The following is a 24,698-nucleotide window of genomic DNA, read 5'->3' on the forward strand; positions in this document are numbered from 1 at the left end:
TTTAATGAAATCATAGTAGGTACACTGGTATGTGGAAATATTGCTTATACTAATAACATTGTTATTGACGCAACAGCGTTGTATAATGGAGGTATGACAGCACCAAGGTTAGGTGCAATCCTAGCCCAACAAAATAGGACATTTCAAGCAGAAGCTCTTTAGAAAAGTCTCAAAATTTAACAGAGCAAAATAAGAGACAGAACAATACTGAACGGACTTCAGACACAGCATTAAAATCTGTAATTACTCTTCATGTTCTTTAAAAGGTAGTCTTCAGCTGATACACTTGTTCACATGTTTTTCTTGCTGCTAATTGTCTTTCTGTGTCTCGCTCTTTCTCTTTCACCTTAATTCCTCCCCAGAAACCTCTGCTGCTGTCAAATCAGGGGATTATGAGCATATTTGAGATCACAATTAGGAACAGTTGTGATTCTCAACGAGGCGAGCTGCCTAACCTCATTAAGCTGCTTCCACTTGAGACAGCCTGTAAAAAAATGCAATTAACTCATGTCCCCCTCCCCCCTTATGGACAGCGAGAGCAACAGGGAGGCAGACTACTTCCTTAAGCCTTTCCACCATTATTCCCATGTTTCTGCACTAAACCTAATGCAAAACTACAACAAAGGGGATCGTAAATAGTCTAAAAAGTCTAACACTTTAATCTCTCATTATTAGTCTCCAGTTCAGCGTGTGCTGAGCCCTCAGTTGGCTTTCACAGCGTACTTCCAAAAAAGAGAAGTACTTATTAATTCTATTCAACTTTAACAAGTACTGTCTGGTTTTTAAGATGACACAACTCCTTCAGAGAAACCAAAAGATTCAAAGAGAGTGTGGAGAACAGAGATTGGTGGTGTAGTAAGGTACAAGGTGAAACTGTGCTGTTATGAAAACACAGTTCAGGTGCTTCACTACTTCAGTACTGCTCGGGGGCTCCAAAACCCTCACCAGTATACTGTGACTTGGAGTTTCTTGCCCTTCCTGTCAGATAAGCATCTCCTTAAATCACTAATATGAAAAATGACTTTATGACCCCACCACGTCTTTTCAATCCCTCCTCCTCTCTCATACCGGTTGTGAAATCAGAAGGATACGAGGTCAGGGAGTAAAACTAATTAGCAGAGAATGTGTCCTGACTTTGAAAATCAGTGCAGACAAAGCACAGTGCAGTCAGTGGTATACAGACATATAGATACTCCAATTTCTATATAAAATGGAGTATCTATATACTAAATTGGTTTTCTGCAAGCAGAAATTACACCCTGTTGGTCTTAAACAGTGTGAAAAATAGAATAGAATAGCCCTTTATTATCATTGTACATGTAAAATGAAATTGTAGGTGCTCCACGATATAAACTGTAGACAGCAGGAATAAATAACAAACAGGAAAAATATATCAGGAGGGATACATACAAAACAAATGGCACAGACACTTGTCTGAACAGAGAAAATGCAAAACAATGGAAAGACAATACTCGAGCTTGATAAAGTAAAGAACTGAAGGCTAACACAATGCTGGCTGCAGTGTTTTTAGACAGCTGGTAAGAAGGTGCTGATATCTGATCTCTGATAATCCAATCAGGCGATCGGTGACCTAAAGCTTCATTGACCCATTCTTTAAGCTCGACAAAACAGCTTATGAAGAGAGCTAATTATAGCTACATATACAAACATATCAGGTGAGAAAATAGGTATATTTCTGGTGAGATATACACTTACACTCATCATGGACATGAATGTCAAGTCAAGTGGCTTTTATTGTCATTTCAACCATGTACAGTGTGAAACGTGACAACATTCCTCTGAGACCCTGGTGCTACATATGACATATAACAGACAAACACAGGACTACGTAAAGTGCAATGTGCTAAAAAATGCAAAAACAAACAAACAAACAAGACAAGACAGTGCAACACTAGACAGAACAGGACGATACAGACACAAGACAGTGCAATGGAAAAATGCAAAATGAGTATTATGCAAAAAGTAGCTTGTCATGTTTTTCATCATTTCTTTGAACTGTTCTTTTTCAACAGTGCATTGCTTGTACAATACACATCTTTAATAACCTTAGAAACGTATTTCTTTTCATCAGAGAGTGACAGTTTGCATCTTCTTCCAGACCGTGGTCAAGTGATGACACATTCGAATAACTTGTACTTACATACAATTAACGATGAACTTATACTGTTGGAATCTGCAACTGTTTAGAAATGTCTCCAACTTGTGTTCTCCTTCTTAGATTTTCACTTGGACTTTCCGGTTGTTCAGACTGTTGCTCAATCTAAGTGGTGCTCTCAAACAGAAACTGAAACTACCAGTTGTAGCCAATCACAATCACTAACAAGAGGTTAACAGGTCTTGGCCTCATCAAATTAAAAGACACTGAGAACCCTCAGCACCACTTATTAAATGATTTAAGTGAGTGTATCTATCTGTTTGAGTCTACATACTTTTAAACCTATGTGGATTAGAGAAAGTCAAAAATAAATTCAAACTAGTGCACTCAATAAAAATGTATTCTGTACAGTCAATCCAACCTCAAAAAAATCATTAAAATCCAGATATTACAACAAGTGCATGTAAACTACTCACCATAACATAGCAACAGTATTATTTAGACGTAGAAGAATGTCTTGTGTTGTAGTATACAACACACCATTACTAAAAGGACTCTTACTATCACTGAAGTTAATTTAATATAGTGAAAAGAGAAGGTGGAAAAAGATCATATCAGTGAACATTTGTATCGATGTGGTTTTTAAAAAGAGAAAAACTTCCCCAGTGTGTTGTGAACCTTTGCTTGCGTACATGTACAGTGGGGCAAAAAAGTATTTAGTCAGCCACCGATTGTGCAAGTTCCCCCACTTAAAATGATGACAGAGGTCAGTAATTTGCACCAGAGGTACACTTCAACTGTGAGAGACAGAATGTGAAAAAAAAATCCATGAATTCACATGGTAGGATTTGTAAAGAATTTATTCGTAAATCAGGGTGGAAAATAAGTATTTGGTCAATAACAAAAATACAACTCAATACTTTGTAACATAACCTTTGTTGGCAATAACAGAGGTCAAACGTTTACTATAGGTCTTTACCAGGTTTGCACACACAGTAGCTGGTATTTTGGCCCATTCCTCCATGCAGATCTTCTCAAGAGCAGTGATGTTTTGGGGCTGTCGCTGAGCAACACGGACTTTCAACTCCCGCCACAGATTTTCTATGGGGTTGAGGTCTGGAGACTGGCTAGGCCACTCCAGGACTTTCAAATGCTTCTTACGGAGCCACTCCTTTGTTGCCCGGGCGGTGTGTTTTGGATCATTGTCATGTTGGAAGACCCAGCCTCGTTTCATCTTCAAAGTTCTCACTGATGGAAGGAGGTTTTGGCTCAAAATCTCACGATACTTGGCCCCATTCATTCTGTCCTTAACACGGATCAGTCGTCCTGTCCCCTTGGCAGAAAAACAGCCCCATAGCATGATGTTTCCACCCCCATGCTTCACAGTAGGTATGGTGTTCTTGGGATGCAACTCAGTATTCTTCTTCCTCCAAACACGACGAGTTGAGTTTATACCAAAAAGTTCTACTTTGGTTTCATCTGACCACATGACATTCTCCCAATCCTCTGCTGTATCATCCATGTGCTCTCTGGCAAACTTCAGACGGGCCTGGACATGCACTGGCTTCAGCAGCGGAACACGTCTGGCACTGCGGGATTTGATTCCCTGCCGTTGTAGTGTGTTACTGATGGTGACCTTTGTTACTTTGGTCCCAGCTCTCTGCAGGTCATTCACCAGGTCCCCCCGTGTGGTTCTGGGATCTTTGCTCACCGTTCTCATGATCATTTTGACCCCACGGGATGAGATCTTGCATGGAGCCCCAGATCGAGGGAGATTATCAGTGGTCTTGTATGTCTTCCATTTTCTGATGATTGCTCCCACAGTTGATTTTTTCACACCAAGCTGCTTGCCTATTGTAGATTCACTCTTCCCAGTCTGGTGCAGGTCTACAATTCTTTTCCTGGTGTCCTTCGAAAGCTCTTTGGTCTTGGCCATGGCGGAGTTTGGAGTCTGACTGGTTGAGGCTGTGGACAGGTGTCTTTTATACAGATGATGAGGTCAAACAGGTGCCATTCATACAGGTAACGAGTGGGGGACAGAAAAGCTTCTTACAGAAGACGTTACAGGTCTGTGAGAGCCAGGGATTTTCCTTGTTTGAGGTGACCAAATACTTATTTTCCACCCTGATTTACAAATAAATTCTTTACAAATCCTACCATGTGAATTCATGGATTTTTTTTTCACATTCTGTCTCTCACAGTTGAAGTATACCTCTGGTGCAAATTACTGACCTCTGTCATCATTTTAAGTGGGGGAACTTGCACAATCGGTGGCTGACTAAATACTTTTTTGCCCCACTGTATATCCTTGTCTGCACAACAGGGAGAGAGTGGATTTTCCCTCTGAACCAGGGAAAAAAGAGGGGAGAGTATAATAATGACTCAAAATAATTCAAAATTCACAAGTGGCGCATAAAAGGTTGGTAATTTGGAAGAAACAGGACAGATGGGAGCTTATTAGAGATGATAATATCATCAACAATCATTCTGAATTGAAAGGATAAATCAAAGTATTGCTCAGCAGCTGAAAGGGATCCTTTCTGCTTTTCCTTATTTCCCGTCATATATTTTGAACTGCGAATCATGCAAAGCTACTCCAGTACAGTCCAAAAATAAATACATGAAGCTGAAAATGAGTAGTATGCTTTTTTTGACTAAAGTGCAGCTAATAATGACATTCTTTCTAAAATACATCAGAAACATATGCAAGCTTTCCCTAGTCCAGTTTCTGTATATTAATGTGCACGTTTGCACATTAAATATATTCATAATTTATTGGTGGTCATAATGCTTAACATGGTTATAATAATGTACATAATTTAGATACTATTGTTTCATCTCAAACTGTGAGGTAATTCTGAGGCTTTTTTCCCAATAAGAATAAAACACAACATTAACTGCTGAGCTGGTATTATTCAAAGAGGCCATAATGACAGTCAGCTAATACCAACTATACAGTGGTTTTCAAAGAAAGATGATTTATTCTAATCCCTGAGATTTCCTTTCTGGATCTACACTGGCCAGATGTTCAAACTGGTAAAGCGCACAACCTTTGTGATCTTCTCATCATCAGAGGGGATTTCTGTATGAGATTCTCCGTCTCATGCAGACTTTCATTTAAAAAAGCCCTCAGCCCCTCAGAGCTAATGCCTCACATAATAAAGCCTGAACCATGACGTAACTATTAATACTTTTTGTTAAAGGAATGTTAATTGAACTTTATGACATTAACTATGTCACATCAAATCAGTGATTTTTCCCCCTTTTTAGAGGTGTCACTGGAGCAAAACATTCCCAAAATTTACTGATGCCAGCTGTGCACCTGCATAAATGAATGCCAAGCCAGGCAAAAACAGTTTCTGCAGTTCTATCGGGCTTGCGAGTCAATATCTAGTAGGGCCACATTTATCCTTTGACTTAGCCTGAACTCTTGTTGGCAAGCTTTCTTGTAATTCACTAAATAGGACACAGAAATAGTTCTCCAGGCTGCTTGAAGGATATTCTAAAGTTCTTATTTTCCTTCTCTGTCAAGATGAATCTGCGCTATTTCAAAAACATTGACGTCTGGGCTCTGGGCAGGGTAATGCATCACTGATAGTGTTCCATTTGTGTTTTTCTATTCACGTATGACTGCGACTGGGAGTTTCTTATCATGCTGAAAGTCCATTCAGATATGTTTCAAGATGTCTGTACTTGTCTGCATTCATAATTCCATCAGTTTGACAGGATCTCCAACACAACTGACTGCAGCCCTAAACCATGACATAATGACAGAGTCTTCACCATGCTTTATAGGCTGCAGACATTCACTGTTGTACCTCTCTGCCGGCCTCATCTGTACACACTCACAACAGTTTAAACCAAAAATGTGAAATTTCTGCCATGCCTATAATAATTTGGCATGCTTCAGCCTTTTCTCCCTGTTTCAGCCACCCTTCCACTGACACCGTTTCTGATCAGGCAACTGAATCAGCTTTAGCTTTTCTCTGTTATAATCTTACAATATTTTGTCAAGCAGAATTTTAAACATTTGGATTATGACTAGAACTAAATGACAATTTATTCAAAAGACAATGACTAAAACTCTAGATTTGCTGCGAGTAACACAAAAGTACAAAGTTGCAAAAGCGAGTGAGAATTAAAGAATTTGAAGAAAAGCTATCTGGAGCATGTACAGACTGATATTAATCTTTAATAGGGCTGTCAGAACTGAGAGCAAACAAAACAACTGCTGTATAATGCCCTCCACTCTCTTAGTTTAATTGGTCACATGACTGCATCCCATGATAAAATGTTTCATTGTTTTCGAAAATGCTCCGGGTTCGCAGTCCACATTGCGACGTGAAAACGTTGTTTTCAAATGTATCTGCTTTGGAGAGCGTTTTCACAACGCTCCGTTGTGTGTGGACGGGAGGCCAAAACGGAGAGAAAAGGACGCGTTTTCAAATGAAAATGTAATAGTGTGGACATGGCCTGAGTAAGAGCAGTTAGGATAGATAATTTATACTGCTTAAGTATTTAAAAAAAAATCACTTTCTAAACATATTATTTCCTCTCCTCCCTGAAAATGTTCCAGAATGGATAACACACATTTTTGCACACACACAAAGACTGCATTGTCCACAGCATGAGAAATGATCAGCACCTGGGCTTCAGGCTCCTGGAGGTCTGGCTACTGTGACCATCAGATGCTGATGGAGCTGCACAAGCTGAGGTGTCAGGAATCACACATCCCCCTTGTCCCAGTAGGCCTGAGATAGTGGGGGATGGTTTGTGGTGCAAGTGTGTGAGAGAAACACATGCAGACAATGTGGGATTGTGACTGACAGGAAGTACAATAAAGCACTGAGCTAAGTGCTACACGTGGCTATGGGCCTCTCTCGCCAGGTCAAAGGTGATTTTATCATGCGCTTACCCACAGAGAAAGACATAGCTGGGTCTCAACATTGACTCCTTTCAGTTTTAACTGCTGTAAACATGGAGGGGTGTTTACCCTGCCAAAACTTCAGTCACGCAACAATAGAACAGTTGCAGCTGTCCATCAACTGTCTTGTGCTCTGCTGCAGTACTGAAAAAGGAAATTCACAGAAGAACAATAACCTCCAGCACCAGGCTTACTGTAAATATTGTACAGTAGGCTGTCGGAGCGTCACGGCACTCTCGCTCGGAGCTACAGTTTGATCTTTGTCACAAGAGGCTCTCAGAGCAAAAGCAACATCCAAGAAGATTTTGTAGAAAAGCAAAGAGCTTTAAAGGTTACTGTGTTTAACCCCTGGGTTTATGTGGGCTAAATATGTCCCGCTGTCCACATAAATGCTTTACATCTTCTAAGTCTGTCTAATGGATCAAAGAGAGGGTCCGCTGAGAACGGCGGTATCTTTCTTTTATGATGCTGGAAACAGATATGGGACCAAGGATGGAAACTTCAGCATTAATTATTGAATTTCAAAGAGTAAACAAGCCATCTCTCTAGTACCCCTTCATACTCTCTCCACTCCTCTATTTTTTTTTCCATTTTCCACAGTATGTCAGCTAATTAGCTGTGGAGTGAATCAGTGGAATACATGTTGTTGCCATCATGCAAACAACACAAAACACAGAGCCTGGTTCCCAAGTGACTGAGAGGCATTCAAAACAAGCTCCTACACTGAACTGAGTATTCAAAGTACAACTGCACATTGCCACGAAGGACGGCCGCTTTTACTCTCTAATTAACTTTTGATTTCAAACCTTCAGAGCAGCGCGTTCAGGGATTGTGCTTTTCGGCGCACTTTAGCACAATCACACATGGTCAACAGTAAACAAAGAACGGCTTTTAAGCAAACGATAGGTGCAGATCTGCATGCAGCCACACTGGGGACACTTTGCCTAATTTGCTTTGAGAAACTTGAGGACGTTCTCACATTCATACACATCAGGCTACAGTAAAGACAACAAGCAAAGCAGGATTTCATCAACAGTCATTCCCCTCAGGGCAGCAGTTTATGTCTACAGAGGCTGATGCAGTCTGCTGCTGTTTGACTGTTCTTCTGAACGATTGCTTCACAAGTGTAGTAAAGGGTGCTGGACTGAAAAGGAAGCAGCTTTTGCTTTTCGTGAGTCCATGAACACTTACTCTTTTGTGTGAGTAATTTAAATTGCCACAGATATAAAACTTAAATGCAAAATGTTCCTAAAGTGGCATTCGGTTTATGTTTAATTCCATGATATCACAATGAGTCCAATCAACCTCCAGGGCTAAAAAATGAAGCCAATGCGAGGTACCAAAAACTAGAGTTCCTCTAATGGCCACATGGGCCTGGCTATAAAAGCAAGTCAGTCCCCACAGTTTTAAAAAAGATCAACTTCATAGCATCAAAAATTTATAACATTTATAACCTGATGCAATGACATGTAATCTAGCTGACAGCAACCATCAGAAGATTGGTCGTAAAGGGATAGACGACAACATCAGTAAGATAAAGTCAGTCAGGGTGTGGAGTTTAAACAATGCTCACTTACTACTAAAGTTTCCAAAGTGTGCAGAGAAGATATCTCACATACTATTACACCACCAACTGCAGCCTGGACCATTGATACGAAGCAGGATAGATCCATGCTTTTAAGTCGTTTACGTGGATCCTGAATGTTGCATTAGAAATGGAGACCAGGCAACCGATCTTCTGTCCAGTGTTAGTGACCACACGCTGCCCAAGTTTTCATTCTTAGTTTACAGGAGCAGCTTTCAGGTGTGATTTTCTCCTGCTGTCTTCCTCAAGGTTTGTTGTTTCCTGCCAGGTAAATGACGCTCCGCAACGTGGTGACGTCATTCGGGACGACTGGAATCGATAAGGGAATCGTTTGCAAAAATGGCAAACAATTCCAAGGAATTGAAACAGTGGGAACCGGTTCTCAACAAGAACCGGTTTTCGATACCTATTCCTACCAGTGACTGTAAATGTATCCACAGAGTTTATTAATACAGCTTGTGAATCAAGATTTCAAGTGTTAGCTGATAAATTAGCACTGTGGCCCCCAAAAACAAGGATGGCAGCAGCAATGACACAACTGAGACTTCAAAATGCAGAGTTGATGTTATGGGGACTATGTCCATCTTTTATATACAGTCTATGTTTAAAAAGAGATAGATCAAATTTGTGAGTAGCCTGTGGTTTGAGGCAGAGGGTATTTTACAAGGGAATAACCTAATTTTTGCTAATTGTCTACTGTTTGTCTTCTTTATTCTGTGTTTGACCAGATGAAACTTTACAATGGGTCACAAAGGCCACTAACACAAACATTTTCTTTATCTCAACAGAAATTGTTCTAAGATAGAGAAGTCAGACAATCCAGTGGCACTCTGGTTTTAAATGTGCTATAAATAAAGTTGCATTGTATTGTATGTAATGCTATTTAATTGTCTGATGGTGGACGCTGGTGTAGTGTTGATACTACAAAATTCCAAACAGAGCCTGTCAGAAGGGCTTTTGCATCGCTTCACTTATGTTAAGAAAACAGTAGTTTTTTGAGATGGTCACACAGTCTGTGTGGCTGAGACCTGTGATATTTACACAGTGCCTTAATGTTATGGAAAACAGAAAAGGGCGCCCCACAATAATTTTACACATGGGGCTAAGGTTAAGAATTTTTTTCTCAACATGCAGAAAAGTTTGATATAAAAATTCTGATGATGTCCTCAAGCTGCTCTCAAACTCCATTTGAGACTCCAATCCAGACTTTGTCTCATGTCTTCCTGGTGTGGTGAGATTGAATTCATCCATCTGAACCAGGCGATGGAATTTCATCAACTCTGGATCATTGTGACTCTCTCTTCTGAGGTCTCCCTCTCTCTCATCAGGCTGAGGCGGCCACCCAGATGATGTAACTATTAATTAGGCAGCTGAGCTCTTGTTGTCCTGGCCTGCCATTTTAAAGGTGTCTCCTCTACCATGAGAATGATGCAACTCCCATTTACATCATCACAGTCTCCCTCACTCATTTCTCCTGCTGGATGTCTAGATCATTTCATAATTAGTTGTGTGCTCGAACGAGTAAACATTAGAAAATAAAATGAAGAAATTAAAAGCATAGCTCCTGGAGTACTCTACGCAGAGTTTATGCAACTCTTCTAGCTCAGTCCCTTTTAATTCAAATAAGGCCAACACTGCCAATATATCGACCCCTCTCTGCAGCAGGTTTTGGTCTGTTATTGATCGGTGTTCAATTATGGAGTACAAAACTGGGTTTCCAGATTAAAGTGCTAGGTCACTCGTTATTTATGAGGGTTTTGCATCATCTCATGGTATGAGGTTGGGTGCAGGTAAACTAATTTTTGCAGTAGCAAAATATTATGCTAAATCCCACTAAATATCTCACTAACCTGCTATTAAACTTCTCAGGGTGCTTCTCACGCATCAGATGAAAGCGATGGGCGATTGAGGCATCCTGGAGGAGAAAACAGAAAAGACATTGTGAATTTAACCTCATGTGTTATTACAGCTGGATAAAGGTCAAATGCAAACTTAGCTTTGTGCCAGCATAAAAAAAGGTGTCATACATCAGTCATTGTTTGTTTTTAGAATAGGCATGAATGAAAGAACAGAAATGCTACTGGTTCAGTCAGTAAAAACAGAGACGGAGAGTGTACTGCTACACTCATCAGCCAATTACTGTACCCACTCCACTCTGTTCTACCAAATATACAACCATGTCATAAAAGGATTTCATAACTTAACCTTCATTATAGTTGCATATTTACTGCTTTATCTATACATGTCGATTACCTGCACCTGACAAAAAAACTACATGTTTGATTTGGCCTTTTTATACCAGAGACCCTCCATGATGCAACTCCAAAGGGGGATTTCCAGATGGAATTAATCCAGCAACCTTTACCAAGCAAATGTGTTAACCACTACATCACCAAGCCACAACACTGATACAAAATACAGCTTTTAAATTAATTCCTTTATGAAGGGAAAAGGATCTAAGCCTACCTGGCCCTGTGTAAAAAAAGAACTGCCATCAAGCTTTTGTGACAGCTGGCAATGAGTCCTTCATATAGCTCTACAGAGATTTTATCCCACCCCTCTTTGAAGAATTTTTAAAATTCAGTTTTGTTTTTTCTTTTGTTATTGTTGTTGTTGTTGTTGTTTTTTTAGCATTAACAGTCTGTTTGAGGTCGTGCCAGGTCTGTTTAAATTTGTTGTTTTTAAGCCATTCAGAGTAGGATTTGCTGGTTTGTTTCAGTTCAGTTCAGTTTCAGTTCTGCTGAATAAGCCAGAAAAACACAAACCGATATTCTCGGATATTCTCGTTTAGCATTTTCTGGTAGAGAGCAGACTTCATGGTTGCATCAGTCATGGAAAGTCATCCAGATCCTGAAGCAGGAAAGCAGCCCCAGACCAACACTATACCATCACCACGTTTGTTTCCGCCAGACGCGACGAGACTCCAGACTGCTCCGAAAATGTCAACTTTTGTTACTCCACAGAATATTTTCCCCAAAGTCTTAGGGATCGTCAATATGTTTTTGTGGCAAAGGTGAGATGAATGTTTGTATTCTTTGTGCTCAGCAGCCATTTTTGCCTTTAAACTCTCCCATAGGTGCCATTTGTGGCCAGTCTCCTTCTTATTGCTGAATCATGAATACCGGTCTAACCTGAGACGTCTGAGAACTGCAGTCTAGATGTTGCTCTTTGTTCTTTTGTTCTTTTTTCATTTCATTTTCTATATTTTAAATAGGAAGCAATTAATTGACTGAAAGAGGAAAATAAGTGGCAGAGTAATCAGTAATAGAAATAATAGTTATTTACATCCATTTACATATCAATTTCCCCCCACTTGAAATTGCTGTGCATGAAGACAGTGTTTTGATCAAACAATCATTTGATCCAACCTACCATAATAACCCTTCCTATCTCCTGCTGTAATTCAGTCTACAGAGCACAAAGACACTGAGGAGTATAAAGCTAAGGCTAATGACACATTACAGCACTGATCTGAGGGTCACAAGTTTACTGAAGCTGGTCTTAGACCGGACCCCACCTTCCTGCCCCGTGTATTTAACCCCTCACCTCTGGGCCAAAGGTGAATGTACCCCTGATCAGTCACAAGAGCAGCCTCAGTATGACCCCTTTAAATAGGCAAACAAACAACAGCAGCCGCCAGCAGAGACATAATTGATGTTTGCCACGTGAAACTAAGAAGAAACGATACTGTCCTCTGCTCATTTTGATTCATTTTTCACAGCCTGACAGTCACAAGAGCACCTGATAGTGCTTTATGTTAAAGTGCACAGTTTTGTTTCTGTTTACCTCTTAAAACAACTCATATTAACTCTACAAGCCAGATAAATAACAACAATGGCAAGTTCAATTAGCACTAAGACTGCAGACGCTCAAAAATACCATAAACATGCATGGAGACCCGCAGCACGCACAGAACACGCACAGAACACGCACAGAACACGCACAGAACACGCACAAATTTGATTGCATGAGATCTGTGACACAGAGCAGTCCTGATCTGAACTTTGAGCTTGACCAGAGCTTCTTCTGCTCCAGTCTGAGGATCGTCTTATTTTATTAACAAAACCTTACATGGGACTGTTTGGATAGCAGGATGTGTCGCCTTTACAGATGTTAAAGTAATACATACGATGTTTAATAATTGACTATCTTTCGATTGACATAGCATTTAGCCTTGAGGATGCTACACTGATGTTAAAAAGAAGAAAAAGAACAACACGCTGGTTTGATATATACCGTTGGTGTTACAGTAAGAGCAAGATAAAAATAATCTGCAGTATTTACTCAGACACAATGTTCATCCTCTAGTTCACATGTAAATATAATCCCTTTACAGCTTATTTGCATGTTATTTTCATGCTGCCAGGCTTCTCATTTAAAGCAGTCCTTCCACTTAAATATTGTAAATAACAGTTCAGCACAACACACATGTAAATGAAAAGTTAATACCCTCAATGCCCTGCAGCTAGAGAAGATGCAAATGAGGGGAAAAAAAGTCCCTGACAGAAGTAATGACCAGTTTTACCGACCAAAACGTGGCAGTAATGATGCACTGCTACATTAAACTTGTTACCTTTACCAAAGGACAGAGAGAGAGTGAAAACAGATCAAGAACAAAAACAACGCAAATTCTTTTACAACAGATACGGTGACGCTCAGTGAGTAAAGATACCAAAACGATGCATCTACATGGGTTTGCATGAAGGAGTGTGTATGTGCCTACAGGGGTCCTTTGCTTGCTGCCTTTCTCTGAGTTGTAGTACATTTCTACATGGTCTGAGTTTGTGCCTTTGATTATGCGAAGATGGTGTGCAGTGGAAGACCTAAACTGCTCACCCAATTAGAAGTTAGAAACAGTCGTACTGCTGCTTTTCCACAGGCTCAACGAAAATAATGATTTGTCTTTACCTTTGATTGGGCCACGACCACTACTGTTAACAACTAGAACTAACCCAAACCCTCCAATTATTCATCACTCACTAATAATAATAATAATAAAGCCCCATGTTTTTGGACATTTCATGCAATATTTGAAGGTAATAATAATAATAATAATAATAATAATAATGGATTGGATTTATATAGCGCTTTTCAAGGCACCCAAAGCGCTTTACAATGCCACTATTCATTCACTCTCGCATTCACACACTGGTGGAGGCAAGCTACGGTTGTAGCCACAGCTGCCCTGGGGCAGACTGACAGAAGCGAGGCTGCCATATCGCGCCATCGGCCCCTCTGGCCAACACCAGTAGGCGGTAGGGTAAAGTGTCTTGCCCAATTGTTTCAAACCAACATGCAAATAATCACATGAAAGCCTTTAACCTCTTAAGCCCCAACGCCCCCTGATACGGGGGCAAAAGGCAGGAGATCAGTTAGGCTTGGGGCTTAAGAGGTTAAACAGACTATTTTTAACACATTTACATCTATATACATATAATCATCCAAGCGTAATAGATTCTGGTGATTAAGGACCCTGGAATGTACTTAACACATTTTTTGCTCACTAGCGACTTTGTGGGTTTAAATATATCATCGCCCCCTGTGGTCATGCAATTTGTGCATGGAGTTAGGCAACTTCTGCATGCATGCCCATTTCACGTGGTTAGAGAGGCAAAGTGGGAAATGGACACGGTGGACTGGCCTGTCTATTACATGTTTTGCCATCACACTGGGTTGGGGAGGAATATATTTAGATCAAAGTGCATCCCATAATTTTGACAGGTGAAAGCACCTGTGATGATAGGCTGGCATCCTGCCTGCCTGTCCAGGTGTTTCAGTTTGGTGCAACAAGGACAATGGAAGGCTGTGACGAAGCAAGCGGGCAGGTGCGATTACAAGCTTCCTCACTTGTCACCCTGAAAATCATGAATGGACGCTACCGCACTTCCTCAATCAGACACTAGGGCAATGTTCTGAGATCTCCATGCATCAGCAAATCTCACATCTTAAAATAGAGCTGCATCTGCTGCTTTTAGAGCACGAGAATCTGATACTGGAACCATAACTTAAAAACCTTCCCATTCTGATCTAATGGCAAGGTTACTCATAGCAACAAAAACACATAAACATGTGAGAATTCAATGAGGGCAAAGTGGTTGTTTTTCTTTAAATTTGTGCCCAAGGAGTTGTTTGTCACATGTGTACAAATGGTGGAGTTTTGTTTTTGTATTGATTTTGGTTTATTACGAGCAAAGTCTGTAGGACAGCATACGGATCAGGGTCAGACAACAACACAAAGTAGCTGCAGAGCTTTTTAAAACATGACAGGCTGTTCCATGTCAACGAATCTGGCCCGAATCCACCGCTACAGGCGATCACTGACCAGCACAACTTTTACGCATTTTGTCCTCCTGATAAATCTGGCAGTAACAATATGTGACATTTGCCATTGCCTGTAGTTGCCTATGTGATCAAGGTTGTTTTGATCTTGCCGTTTGAAGTTTTGCTCATGGTGTGTGTGGGGGGAAAGAGGAGCTTCTAGGGGATGGGTGAGGTGAACAGGAGGAAAGGAATAGAGAGTGACAAACAACAACAAAACTGGTGGATGGAAAATGTCACATCAGTGGGGCCCACAGTACCCAGCAGAGGAATACAATGTCAGTGTGCCCCTATTATGTTTTGAGTCCCTATATTTGTTAACTTAATATCGAAGAGAAATGCCATGATACTCTTGTACTGGAATGCTCAGTTTAGCTTTCAGAGAAAGCTAAACATTTCTATATCACTTATGAATTGATAGACTGTAGTAATAACTATAGTAATTAGTCATGTGGCGCCCTGGATGGGGAAACACCAACCTCACAGTACCGTATCACCCCAATAGAGCACTCTGCTCTCAGACTGCACACTTACTTGTTGTTCCTGCAGTATTTAAAAGTGGAATGGGAGACAGTGGTTTAACTAACACAAGCTCGCTAATGTTAGCTAATTTGTGCATCACTGAGCCACACTAACGCCATAACATTATGACTTGATATTCAGCACAAACCATCATGGAAGACTGTTCTTTGGCAAGAGAAAATCTACTGTTTTATTAGTCCTTTAAGGAGGACTAATTAGTCGATGTCTATGCCTTGCACTTGGCAACTGCTATAATTGTGTTATGAAGACATATTGAAGACTTTAAAAATTATCTAGATGTGCCTTTTTGAGTCCACATGTTAGACCATCCCTGAGCACTATTCCTCCTGTCTTTAAGACCAGCCAGGTGTCACTCAGCACGGTCATTCATTACTGTGGTAACCTGGCCTGAACCTCGCAGACGCTGACTTCCTGTGACTGATACTTCCCCTGACCTTCAGTCTGTGCCAGAATAACTCCATGTCCCCCTCTCTCTCTTGCTCTTTCTCTATCTATCCCTCTCTCTGTCTTTCTCACACACACACACACACACACACACACACACACACACACACACACACACACACACACACACACACACACACACACACACACACACACACACACACACACACACACACACACACACAAATTTATATGCACCACTGGCCAGGTAAGTTTTCTCAACTGATGCCGTTTTTAGTCTCCGAATTCATGAAAACATGGCATACCATTTATACCAATTATTCTGTCCTTTTTCCTTTCTATATATATACACTGTTCCAACGATGGATGTTCATATTACACCATTAAAGTTTTTAAAAATGAGGTCAGTTTATGTATCAGCTGTCATCATCTTAAGTTTTAAACCATAGGTTTATGTTTTAAATTCTAGTTAATGTTATTGTTTAAGCCCTCTATTTGGTTATGGTCCTGTCCTTTTTGTTTGTTTTTGTTTTGTTTGTGTGTGTGTTGTGTGTGTCTGTGTGTGTGATTTTGAGGGTTGTTTTTTTTTTCCTTTAGGTTTTTTTTTTTTAGCTGTTTTTATTAGAATAATTTATATTAGTCATCCTGTTTTTGAGACATTCCAGCCTGCAGTATTTTGGGTAGTGTCATGGAGAGGTGGCTAGGTAAAGGTGAGTATCATCTGCATATATAATGTATACTGTGCCTTTTAATAATACTGGGAAACACATGTTATGCAAAGAGAAAAGGTCCTCACATAGAACCCTGCAGAACTCTTCTGATATGATTGATATGATTCATACTACTGCAGTGCAGCACCTTTAATACCTACGGCGTGTTCTAATCTCTGTAGTAAAATATTGTGGTCAACGGTATTGAACGCTGCACTGACGTCAGGACAAGCATAGAAATGAGGCTATCAGAGGCCATAAGAAGAGAATTTGTTACCTTTATTAGTGTTGTGGTTGGTCAGTGATAGCTTTTCAAGCAATAGTTTAATTACTGTCACCTGAAAGGCGAAAGGTACTTCAAAGCCCATTAACAGAGATGCACTGATCATATTTAAGATCAAAGCAGTAATCATTGGTAGGACGTCTTTGAGCAGTCTTGCAGGAATGGGGTTTAACAGACAGGATGATAATTTGGAAAATCTGAGTAGTTGATCTGGTCTATTTTGTTTTATTTAACATACTCACTATTCAGCTCAAGGAGGTTGTCCAAGAATCAGCTGTTTCCAAGCTCAAGCATGAACTTTCTGTCAAAAAGTTTTCTAAGTTCTCAGAAAATGTACTTTGAATATCAATAACTGGAAAAATGTTATCTAAAGGCAACAAGATTTGGTGATATGACTGAGCAATTCTGTAGTGAAAAAGCTTTTTCTGGATCAAGATGGCAAGATGATATGCATAAGGATTCAAGACAGCAACAGTGGTGTCTATAGTGAACAACATATTATTTGCCCTAATGTAGTTCCTCACTGTCCTGGTTAAAAAGCAGCCAGCGACTTATATTTCCATCTGAAGAGGCTCATGATATTCTACACCCCCACAGTCAGGGACTGTGGTACGCAGTAGGAACTGGCCAGTAACACTGTTATTGGAATCAGCTTGCACTGCACACCACTCAGCTATGTGCATTCAAGCGCAGACACATAAATACACATCTACAACCGTGCACCTATCTAAAGCAGCTTCCACACAGGGGCACACACTGCAGAGGGATCAGCTTCCTCATTGAAACACGAGGCGGCATCTTTAATGGCTGCTGACATGGTGTGATTTCCTTCTCTCAAATTCTTTTCACAAGATTCTTTCCAGGCTGCAGGTCAAGTGAAGGGACTTTAGCAAGTTGTACAATGCAGGCTCTGTACAGAGATGGTTAAGTCCTCTGTATTTATTCAAGATTTTTCTTTATGACCAGTGAGAATTGTTATGAAGATGTAAACCTGGCTTAAAATTGAAAGGTGAAATGTCATTTTTTCAGGCTATTAGAAAAACTTCAATTCAATCTAATTTTAACCATCTACCAATTAATGTTTACATATGGAAGAATTCTAATGTAAATCTGTTAAACTGACTATTTTATTTTATTTGGTTATGAAATTGTTACAATTAAACAGTCACACAACAACCACTCTAGATAGTTTACCTGTGATCACAATGTAATTATTTATAGTTTCCGTTATTAAACCTTATTTATTTATCGTCCTTTGTTTTTTTCTTTCCCTTTTCTGTGCGTCTTTTGTTCCCTCCATCTTTATTTCCCTGTTTTGTTTCGTTTTATTTGTGTGAGTTCATTCTTGGTGTCCCAGTCAGGTTACTTCCTATTTTATTTTAAACATACTTTCTCATCTGCTTTTCTCTGTTTTTATTTCCCTTCTTTGTTCTTTTTTGTATTGTGCCTGTTTTGTTTTTTGCTTTTTAATTACTGGCAGAGTGCAGTCCCACAGAGTCAGCTAAGGGGTCACCACAAGAACTTTTACACAGAACGACACTGTCATTCTGTGATGGTCCAGTGGTACGCAAGGACACCACACGGCGTGAATGGTGTGGGTGCAAATCTGAGAAGGTTGGAAAAGGAAGTGTATTTTTTCAATCAACTTCTTTCTCTGCATGTCTTTTCAGGAGAGATGGAAGAAGATATTTCCTTTCTCACTTTGACCAAGTTTTAGCATTGTTTTGGCAAAGTTGTAAATATGCTTTCAAGTTTAGTTCAATTTCAGCTACGTGGACAAATGTATGACCAGTTGCATTATATATTATTTCAATAACTGCCAATTAACTCCGTTCACTGATTAAGTCCAGATTTTAAAATGTACACAGAAACAGAGGTGCTGTAAGTGATGGAGCTGTAAAATGCAACAGTGCAGAGATATATGGAGCTGCTATTGTTCTTACTGATGTTCTTACTGTGATCCTCTCTGCCTAATGTAATACTGTCTGCCCCCACAGTGAGCTCACTGCTCAATGCGGCAACAGCAAGATGCTGCTGTCAAAGCTACAGTGTTTGAATTGATTTAATCCTCATGATACACACAGCTTTGTGATTTTTTTCTCAATTATAAAACTATTTCCTGTGGAACTATGCAACTTGAAAAACCTTTCCTACCAGTACAAAATAAAGTGTTATGTCATTTAAAATCACAAAATAATTTTATACCTTCTGCTCAACAGCTCCAAGTGCCTTGACCGAGCCAGCCACATGCTCCACACTATGTCATCCACAATTAAGTCAGCGAGATAAAGGACAGATGACTGTGAAAGCTTTCAGATTCGGCCTTGCCAGCCTCCCATCTCCATGGCAACCCAACCCTGAGTAGAAAGGTCTGCAATAAGATGGCAGGAAATGCAAACCTTGTATGGTTGTTAAAGCAGATTTAAGGTCTTACTAATGGCTGCATCATTGGTGTGAGTCAGATTTGGTTTGCTCAGGTGTCGTGTGCACACAGATACTCAGCCATCTGTCACTATGGCTCCTGGAGGCACAGCGATCTGTTGCTTTATTTTAATGGCTGTGCTATGCTGGAGCGTTGTCAGAGACTGGCACAGATAACCTTTCCTTTAGAGCATAACCATGGAGTTATTCTGTAGCTTTATTACTGTCAACAAATCCCATGAGAGGTTAAGAGTTGTTATTTTTCACTCACCATTTCGCTCCCAGCCCTTAGTGTAATCAGTCCCATTTACAGCTTTAGACATTGGTCACAAATGTATAGCTCAATGTGGATTTTATTTATTGTTTTTAAGAGATTAGAGATTAAAATAGAAACAAAACAAAAAACAAGTGTCAGAGGCAAAAAGTAAGTCAATAATTAAAAGTTGACACTTGAGGGTGTCCCTAAAAGCAGGTCAACCCCATAGACTCTCATGTTAAAATGTCCAACTTAATATAACATTTTTTATAGCCCATTATTTCTTGATGAACTCCCTTTCATAACAGCTATAAATTTTATAACTCATCCATTTGGATACTGATGAGACTTAAAGTTAGGCGCATAGCCACTCTGACTGCTAGATGTGCTGACACAGGCAGCTGTCTGCTAGACCTCAGTTCGAGTTATCGAACTGAACTCACTGCTTTGACTTGCCTGCGTTTGCAGATGTAGTATTTTTTACAGCATCTTAATTAAATGATCGGACAAGATATATGGCCAATTGTTGTGAAACATAGTTCATCCAAGAAGCTTATCTTTTGGTTTTGGTGACTTTTGAAACTGTAACGTTTGATTAGTTGGATACCGGATATTTTATATACAGTCTATACTGTTAATGAGTGCAAAGGTGAAGAGACTGACTGAAAAACTGTACTGTAACAATGTTGCTGTGCTCTCTCACACACATTGCCACTAAAGGACACCTTGGAAGTAACTGAGACACACGAGCAGTTTTGAAAAATCAGCATTTTTTTCCACCTCTGGAATGAGAACGCTCTGACCTATGACGAGACAGTCAGAAGTGTCGGCATTGCACCTGCCACAGCCAGCAGTAACTACTGTCCACGATTGCTTAAACAATGGGAGATCATGTCAAAAGAAATATAAGCTGCAGCTTGATGCAGCGCTTTTTGTATAAAATGTGACTACAGTCATCACATGCATGAATTAATGTAACATGCAGGTTGAAATATTCTTCATGAATGAACGTAAAAACTCTGTGAAACAGAGATGCACAAATTACTGAATGTGAAAATGTGAGAGACAAAATTTACCAAAAAGCGTCAGTCACCACACCAAGACAGGCCTGTCAAATACTATTATCTCTCCCTGTGTGAGACACTCGTGGTGTCACTCAGGCCACAAAGGAAACAGCTCTATCCTGTCACTGCCTCTTCTCCCATTTTTGAATAGAACGAGTTGTCGCTTGTAGAACTGTCAAAGTGCAGTTTTACAAACTCTAACCACAGAAGTATAGATGCGTGTGCCACTTTCACTGTGCAGTATTACGCTCACACATCCATATTGATAAATATGTAGTTAGCAGTGGGATTTCAGTTGTATAACATCACTGTGGTGTATCTGCTCCCTGTCAGTGCTCCTCCTCAAATGTCTACACATGCCCTCTGTACACTTATCTCACATAACTATTAGCTGATAGGAATGGAGTTAATGATTACACCCTAGCCTCATATTATTATTTTTTAATAGTAACTAGGTAAGATTAGAATGAGTGAAAATCGTTGCTTTAGGTTTTCTTTATAACATCACGTCGGCTATGGAGATATACAGAGTTGTGGTGGTGACACATCAATTATTTTAATACACTGAGGCTAAATGAGTTGTGCTGCCCTGTGATTACTTTATGAAGGTCTTGTTTGTCACCTCTGTATAAATGTCCCAGAGGCCCGCATATTATCTCCATGAGGACAAGATAAAAAAGTTGCTAAGCAACTGGTACCTGGCAACGTGTTTCTTGCCCAGAGGATGCAGAAATTCACTGATGAATCTCCTAATTGCTCATGTCCTCATAGATCAAATAATCTCTTTCACCATGTTTTTACTGTAATAACTACTCGAAAAGCTGAAGGACTTTATTTCACAATACAAAGAACTGGAATTCAAAAATTCCAAACAAATGAAATATTGTCTTATATGGAATTAGATCACGGAATATGATCTGTCATGGTCATTTGACCCAGCGTTGTGAGTTTTCCTGTATTATGATCTATGTATATGCTCTCCTTGGTAGTCTTAAGTTTATTTCCATAGTGCCAGGTTATCCTGTTTTGAATTTCTTATGGGCCCCGTTTAGGTCCTTGATCATTTAGTAATTTCCCCTTCTGTGCGTCTGTGTTTATGTGTTTGTATGAGTTCTTGTGCCTTGTTTCCCCTCCTCGTGATTTATTCCATGTTTATCCATGTTTCCACAGTCGTCTCCTCTCTCTCTCCCTTGTGCTCCTTCGCATTCCCTCGCTCCCTCTGGTCTGCCTCTCCTCCACTCCCGTGTCATGTTCCCCAGTTTCCTGTTTTATTGTGAAGGTCTTGTGTTTCCGTGTTCCACGTATCTTGTTTTGCTCCCCCGTGGCGTCATGTTAATTTGTGTCGGCTGTATTCCCCGTGTTTCCTCACTTCCCTCGTTATCCTTCTGCGTATTTATGTCAGCGTCTCCCGCATAGTTGTGTGCATTTCTCCGTGTATTTAGTGCTTCCAGTATAGTTCGTGTAATTTTCCCAGTTTTGCTTTTGCTTTTTCCGTCCTCAGCAATAAAGCTGTATTTTGTGCATACAATAAAGTGACATTTTTTAAATCTGAAATGTATTTATCTTAAAGTTTTTCTTTATTCTTTTATTTCTGTGTAAAATAAGCCTGTTTTTGCTCATGTCATTTTAGAAACAAGACACGGCTGGCTAAAAAATGAATCCAAACTGGATTTTCTAAAACTGCAGTTTCAAAAGCAAAAAGATTTCCATGTAGAAATGCTCAACTTCACAACATTAAAAAACATGTTTACAGGAGTCTGTCTTTCAGTCCTGTTGCTTTACCAAACTATCTACTGTTAGATGATTAGCTCTTCACTATCTTGTCCAAATATGCAAATGTGTTTTTTTTCTGGTCCAAAACTCAGTATGCATCAGTTCTACCTCAGGCAAATGAAAGAAAGAAAACAAAATGTAACTCAGAAATCTGAGCTTTTGGCTCACACAGATTAAGTTCATCTTATTTTTTAAAACGTTGGCAACCCTCTGACATAGTAGAATGACATATGACAGAAACAGGAAGAAAGGATAATGTGGCTCTTTCAAACATATGCAATGTTATCTTTCTCTCAGTTTACTTACCACTCCAATAGAGAAGTAGTTGTTGACGATGCTGTAGGGGACAGGATCTCCCTTCTCCTCCTTGTCGTCAGGGATGATGTCTATGTTCCAGCGGTCCAACACCACCTCAGCGCTATGCTCAATGTCCCGAAGGACCTTCACCAAGCTACCACCCTCATAACCTGCCGAGAACAACCAGAGAATTCAATTTACTTCAATTCAGTGTTATTTATATCAAATCACAACAACAGTTGCCTCGAGGCACTTTATTATATGTTAAGGTAGAGACCTACAATATTAGAAAGAAACCCCAATAATGACACAACCACCTATGAGCAAGCACTTAGCAGCCGGGAGGAAAAAATGCTTTTTAACATGAAGATGGCTGGTTCTTATATCGAGCTTTTCTACTCTACTGGAGCATTCACCATTTTACTCCAGCACTTTTTTCTATGCTTTTCTTAAATAAGTGCGTTCTATCTTACATTCAGATGCATTTATACTCCAATGGATGCATCAGAGAGCAACTTGGGGATATTTATCGTGCAGACTGGAGCAACCAGGGTTCAAATCATCAACCTTCTGATTAGCAGATAATCAGCTCTACCTCTTGAGCTGCAGCCACTTTTATCCCGCTAAACAGTATAAAGCTAGAAACTTGGAATCAATCGGGAATCACATGAAAAAATGAATAAATCAATCAAGCGTAGCGTGAGCAAAATCTGGCAGAGAAAAGTCGTTCTCTATATTTCATCATTTTTATTCATAATCTCCACATGTAACAGGCAAATTACACTATACGAGCTCAAATATGGAACACAATGAAACTGATTAAGCTGCCTTTCCAAAGAAACTACCCTCCTTGCTTCAAACCCAGAATGAAGCCCAGACCTGACAGCCCTCCGGGAAGCCCTCTGGATTTGCTCCATAGCTGACAGCCTGCTTTAACAGCCAGGCATAGTAATAAGAAGCAGATGTTTGTTCCAAAGGTGTCACAAGGGCATGAGGCCCTTTACCATTTACCAAATGGTAAATGATCAAGTCAGTCATGTCTCATGGGTTAAGAGAAAAGCTTTGCTCGGCAAATATCTCTACCAACTTTTATGACAATCCTTCAAATTATTGTCAAGATATTCCACAAAAACCCAGTAATTAAACTAAAATTCAACAAGGCCTAAATCTTTGGGAGTCATGCTCTAGAGATCATAAATTAGATTGAGTGGTGATACATCTGAAAGCTGTTCGATAGATTTTTTTTGTTAGTTGATGAACATCTGACTAAAACAGACTGCAGAGCCATGAATCAAAACTGGCTGCTCACCTTCACATACAAATCAGACTAGATTCATTTTCCCTCTCAGGTAAATGATCATCAAGCTAATTGGCTGCAGCTAATATTTCAGAGTTTATCTCTGATGATCAGTTCAATAGCCCAAAGCCACCCAGACCTGGCAGCTTATTGACAAAATATCTTTCAACTGCTCTGCTGGTCCTCGCAGCAACAATCGAGCAGTTATAACCAGCCAGTGTAATTACTGGTCCCAAGTACTACGAGAAATCAATGGTTGGCAAAGGACTTACAGCGTGTGCAAGTGATTTGCATATTAAATTTTTAATTTGACACATAAAAGTCCCCTGTTTCTCTTCCCATCTTTCATTTCCCAGAAATGTGCAGAGACACATGGCTACCTTTTGTATTTGAGAAGTGAATCATTCCTTAAATTAACTGTTTAAACGTGCTCTATTATGTTCAATTCAAAAATGAGTATCTAAATACAGAAGACAAGAGGCATGTAAGGCAGACAGAGGTGAAAAATGAAGCTGATATGAGAAGAACAAAAGAGAGCAGGCGGGAATGTCCAGGAAAAAGTAATTCAGCAACCAAAGGGAGACAACAGTGATTGGTATAAACACGCAGAGTTTTAGGAAAGAACACTGAAAAGCAAACAGGCAATCAGGCTGAAGCGTAGCTATAGAAAGTGACAGCGGACTTGGTAATGTGAAACTAATCGGGA

At 39.9% G+C, this 24,698-nt stretch overlaps 1 protein-coding gene and 1 long non-coding RNA gene across 8 annotated transcripts in view; both read right to left on the reverse strand.

Moving 5' to 3' along the window:
• Positions 1 to 24,698, reverse strand: part of dgkg (diacylglycerol kinase, gamma) — a 142,259-nt gene that overhangs the window by 41,326 nt on the left and 76,235 nt on the right. For all 7 annotated transcript variants that reach the window (XR_014869996.1, XM_085136647.1, XM_085136651.1 and 4 more), the window contains 2 exons: positions 22,705 to 22,865; positions 10,476 to 10,540 (listed from right to left, as the gene is read on the reverse strand). Coding sequence is in view for 6 of the 7 variants with exons in the window: in XM_085136647.1 (XP_084992773.1) it covers positions 10,476 to 10,540; positions 22,705 to 22,865 (226 nt within the window). In the remaining variant the exon portion in view is untranslated. The remainder of the gene's footprint in view (positions 1 to 10,475; positions 10,541 to 22,704; positions 22,866 to 24,698) is intronic.
• Positions 11,233 to 19,083, reverse strand: LOC146500283 (uncharacterized). Its single transcript, XR_014870001.1, has 2 exons — positions 15,698 to 19,083; positions 11,233 to 15,664 (listed from the first exon to the last, which is right to left on the reverse strand). It is a non-coding gene; the product is annotated as an uncharacterized LOC146500283 (long non-coding RNA).

Source organism: Neolamprologus multifasciatus, chromosome 16 (assembly GCF_963576455.1).
Source record: "Neolamprologus multifasciatus chromosome 16, fNeoMul1.2, whole genome shotgun sequence".
In the NCBI taxonomy this organism is placed as follows: Eukaryota; Metazoa; Chordata; class Actinopteri; order Cichliformes; family Cichlidae; genus Neolamprologus; species Neolamprologus multifasciatus.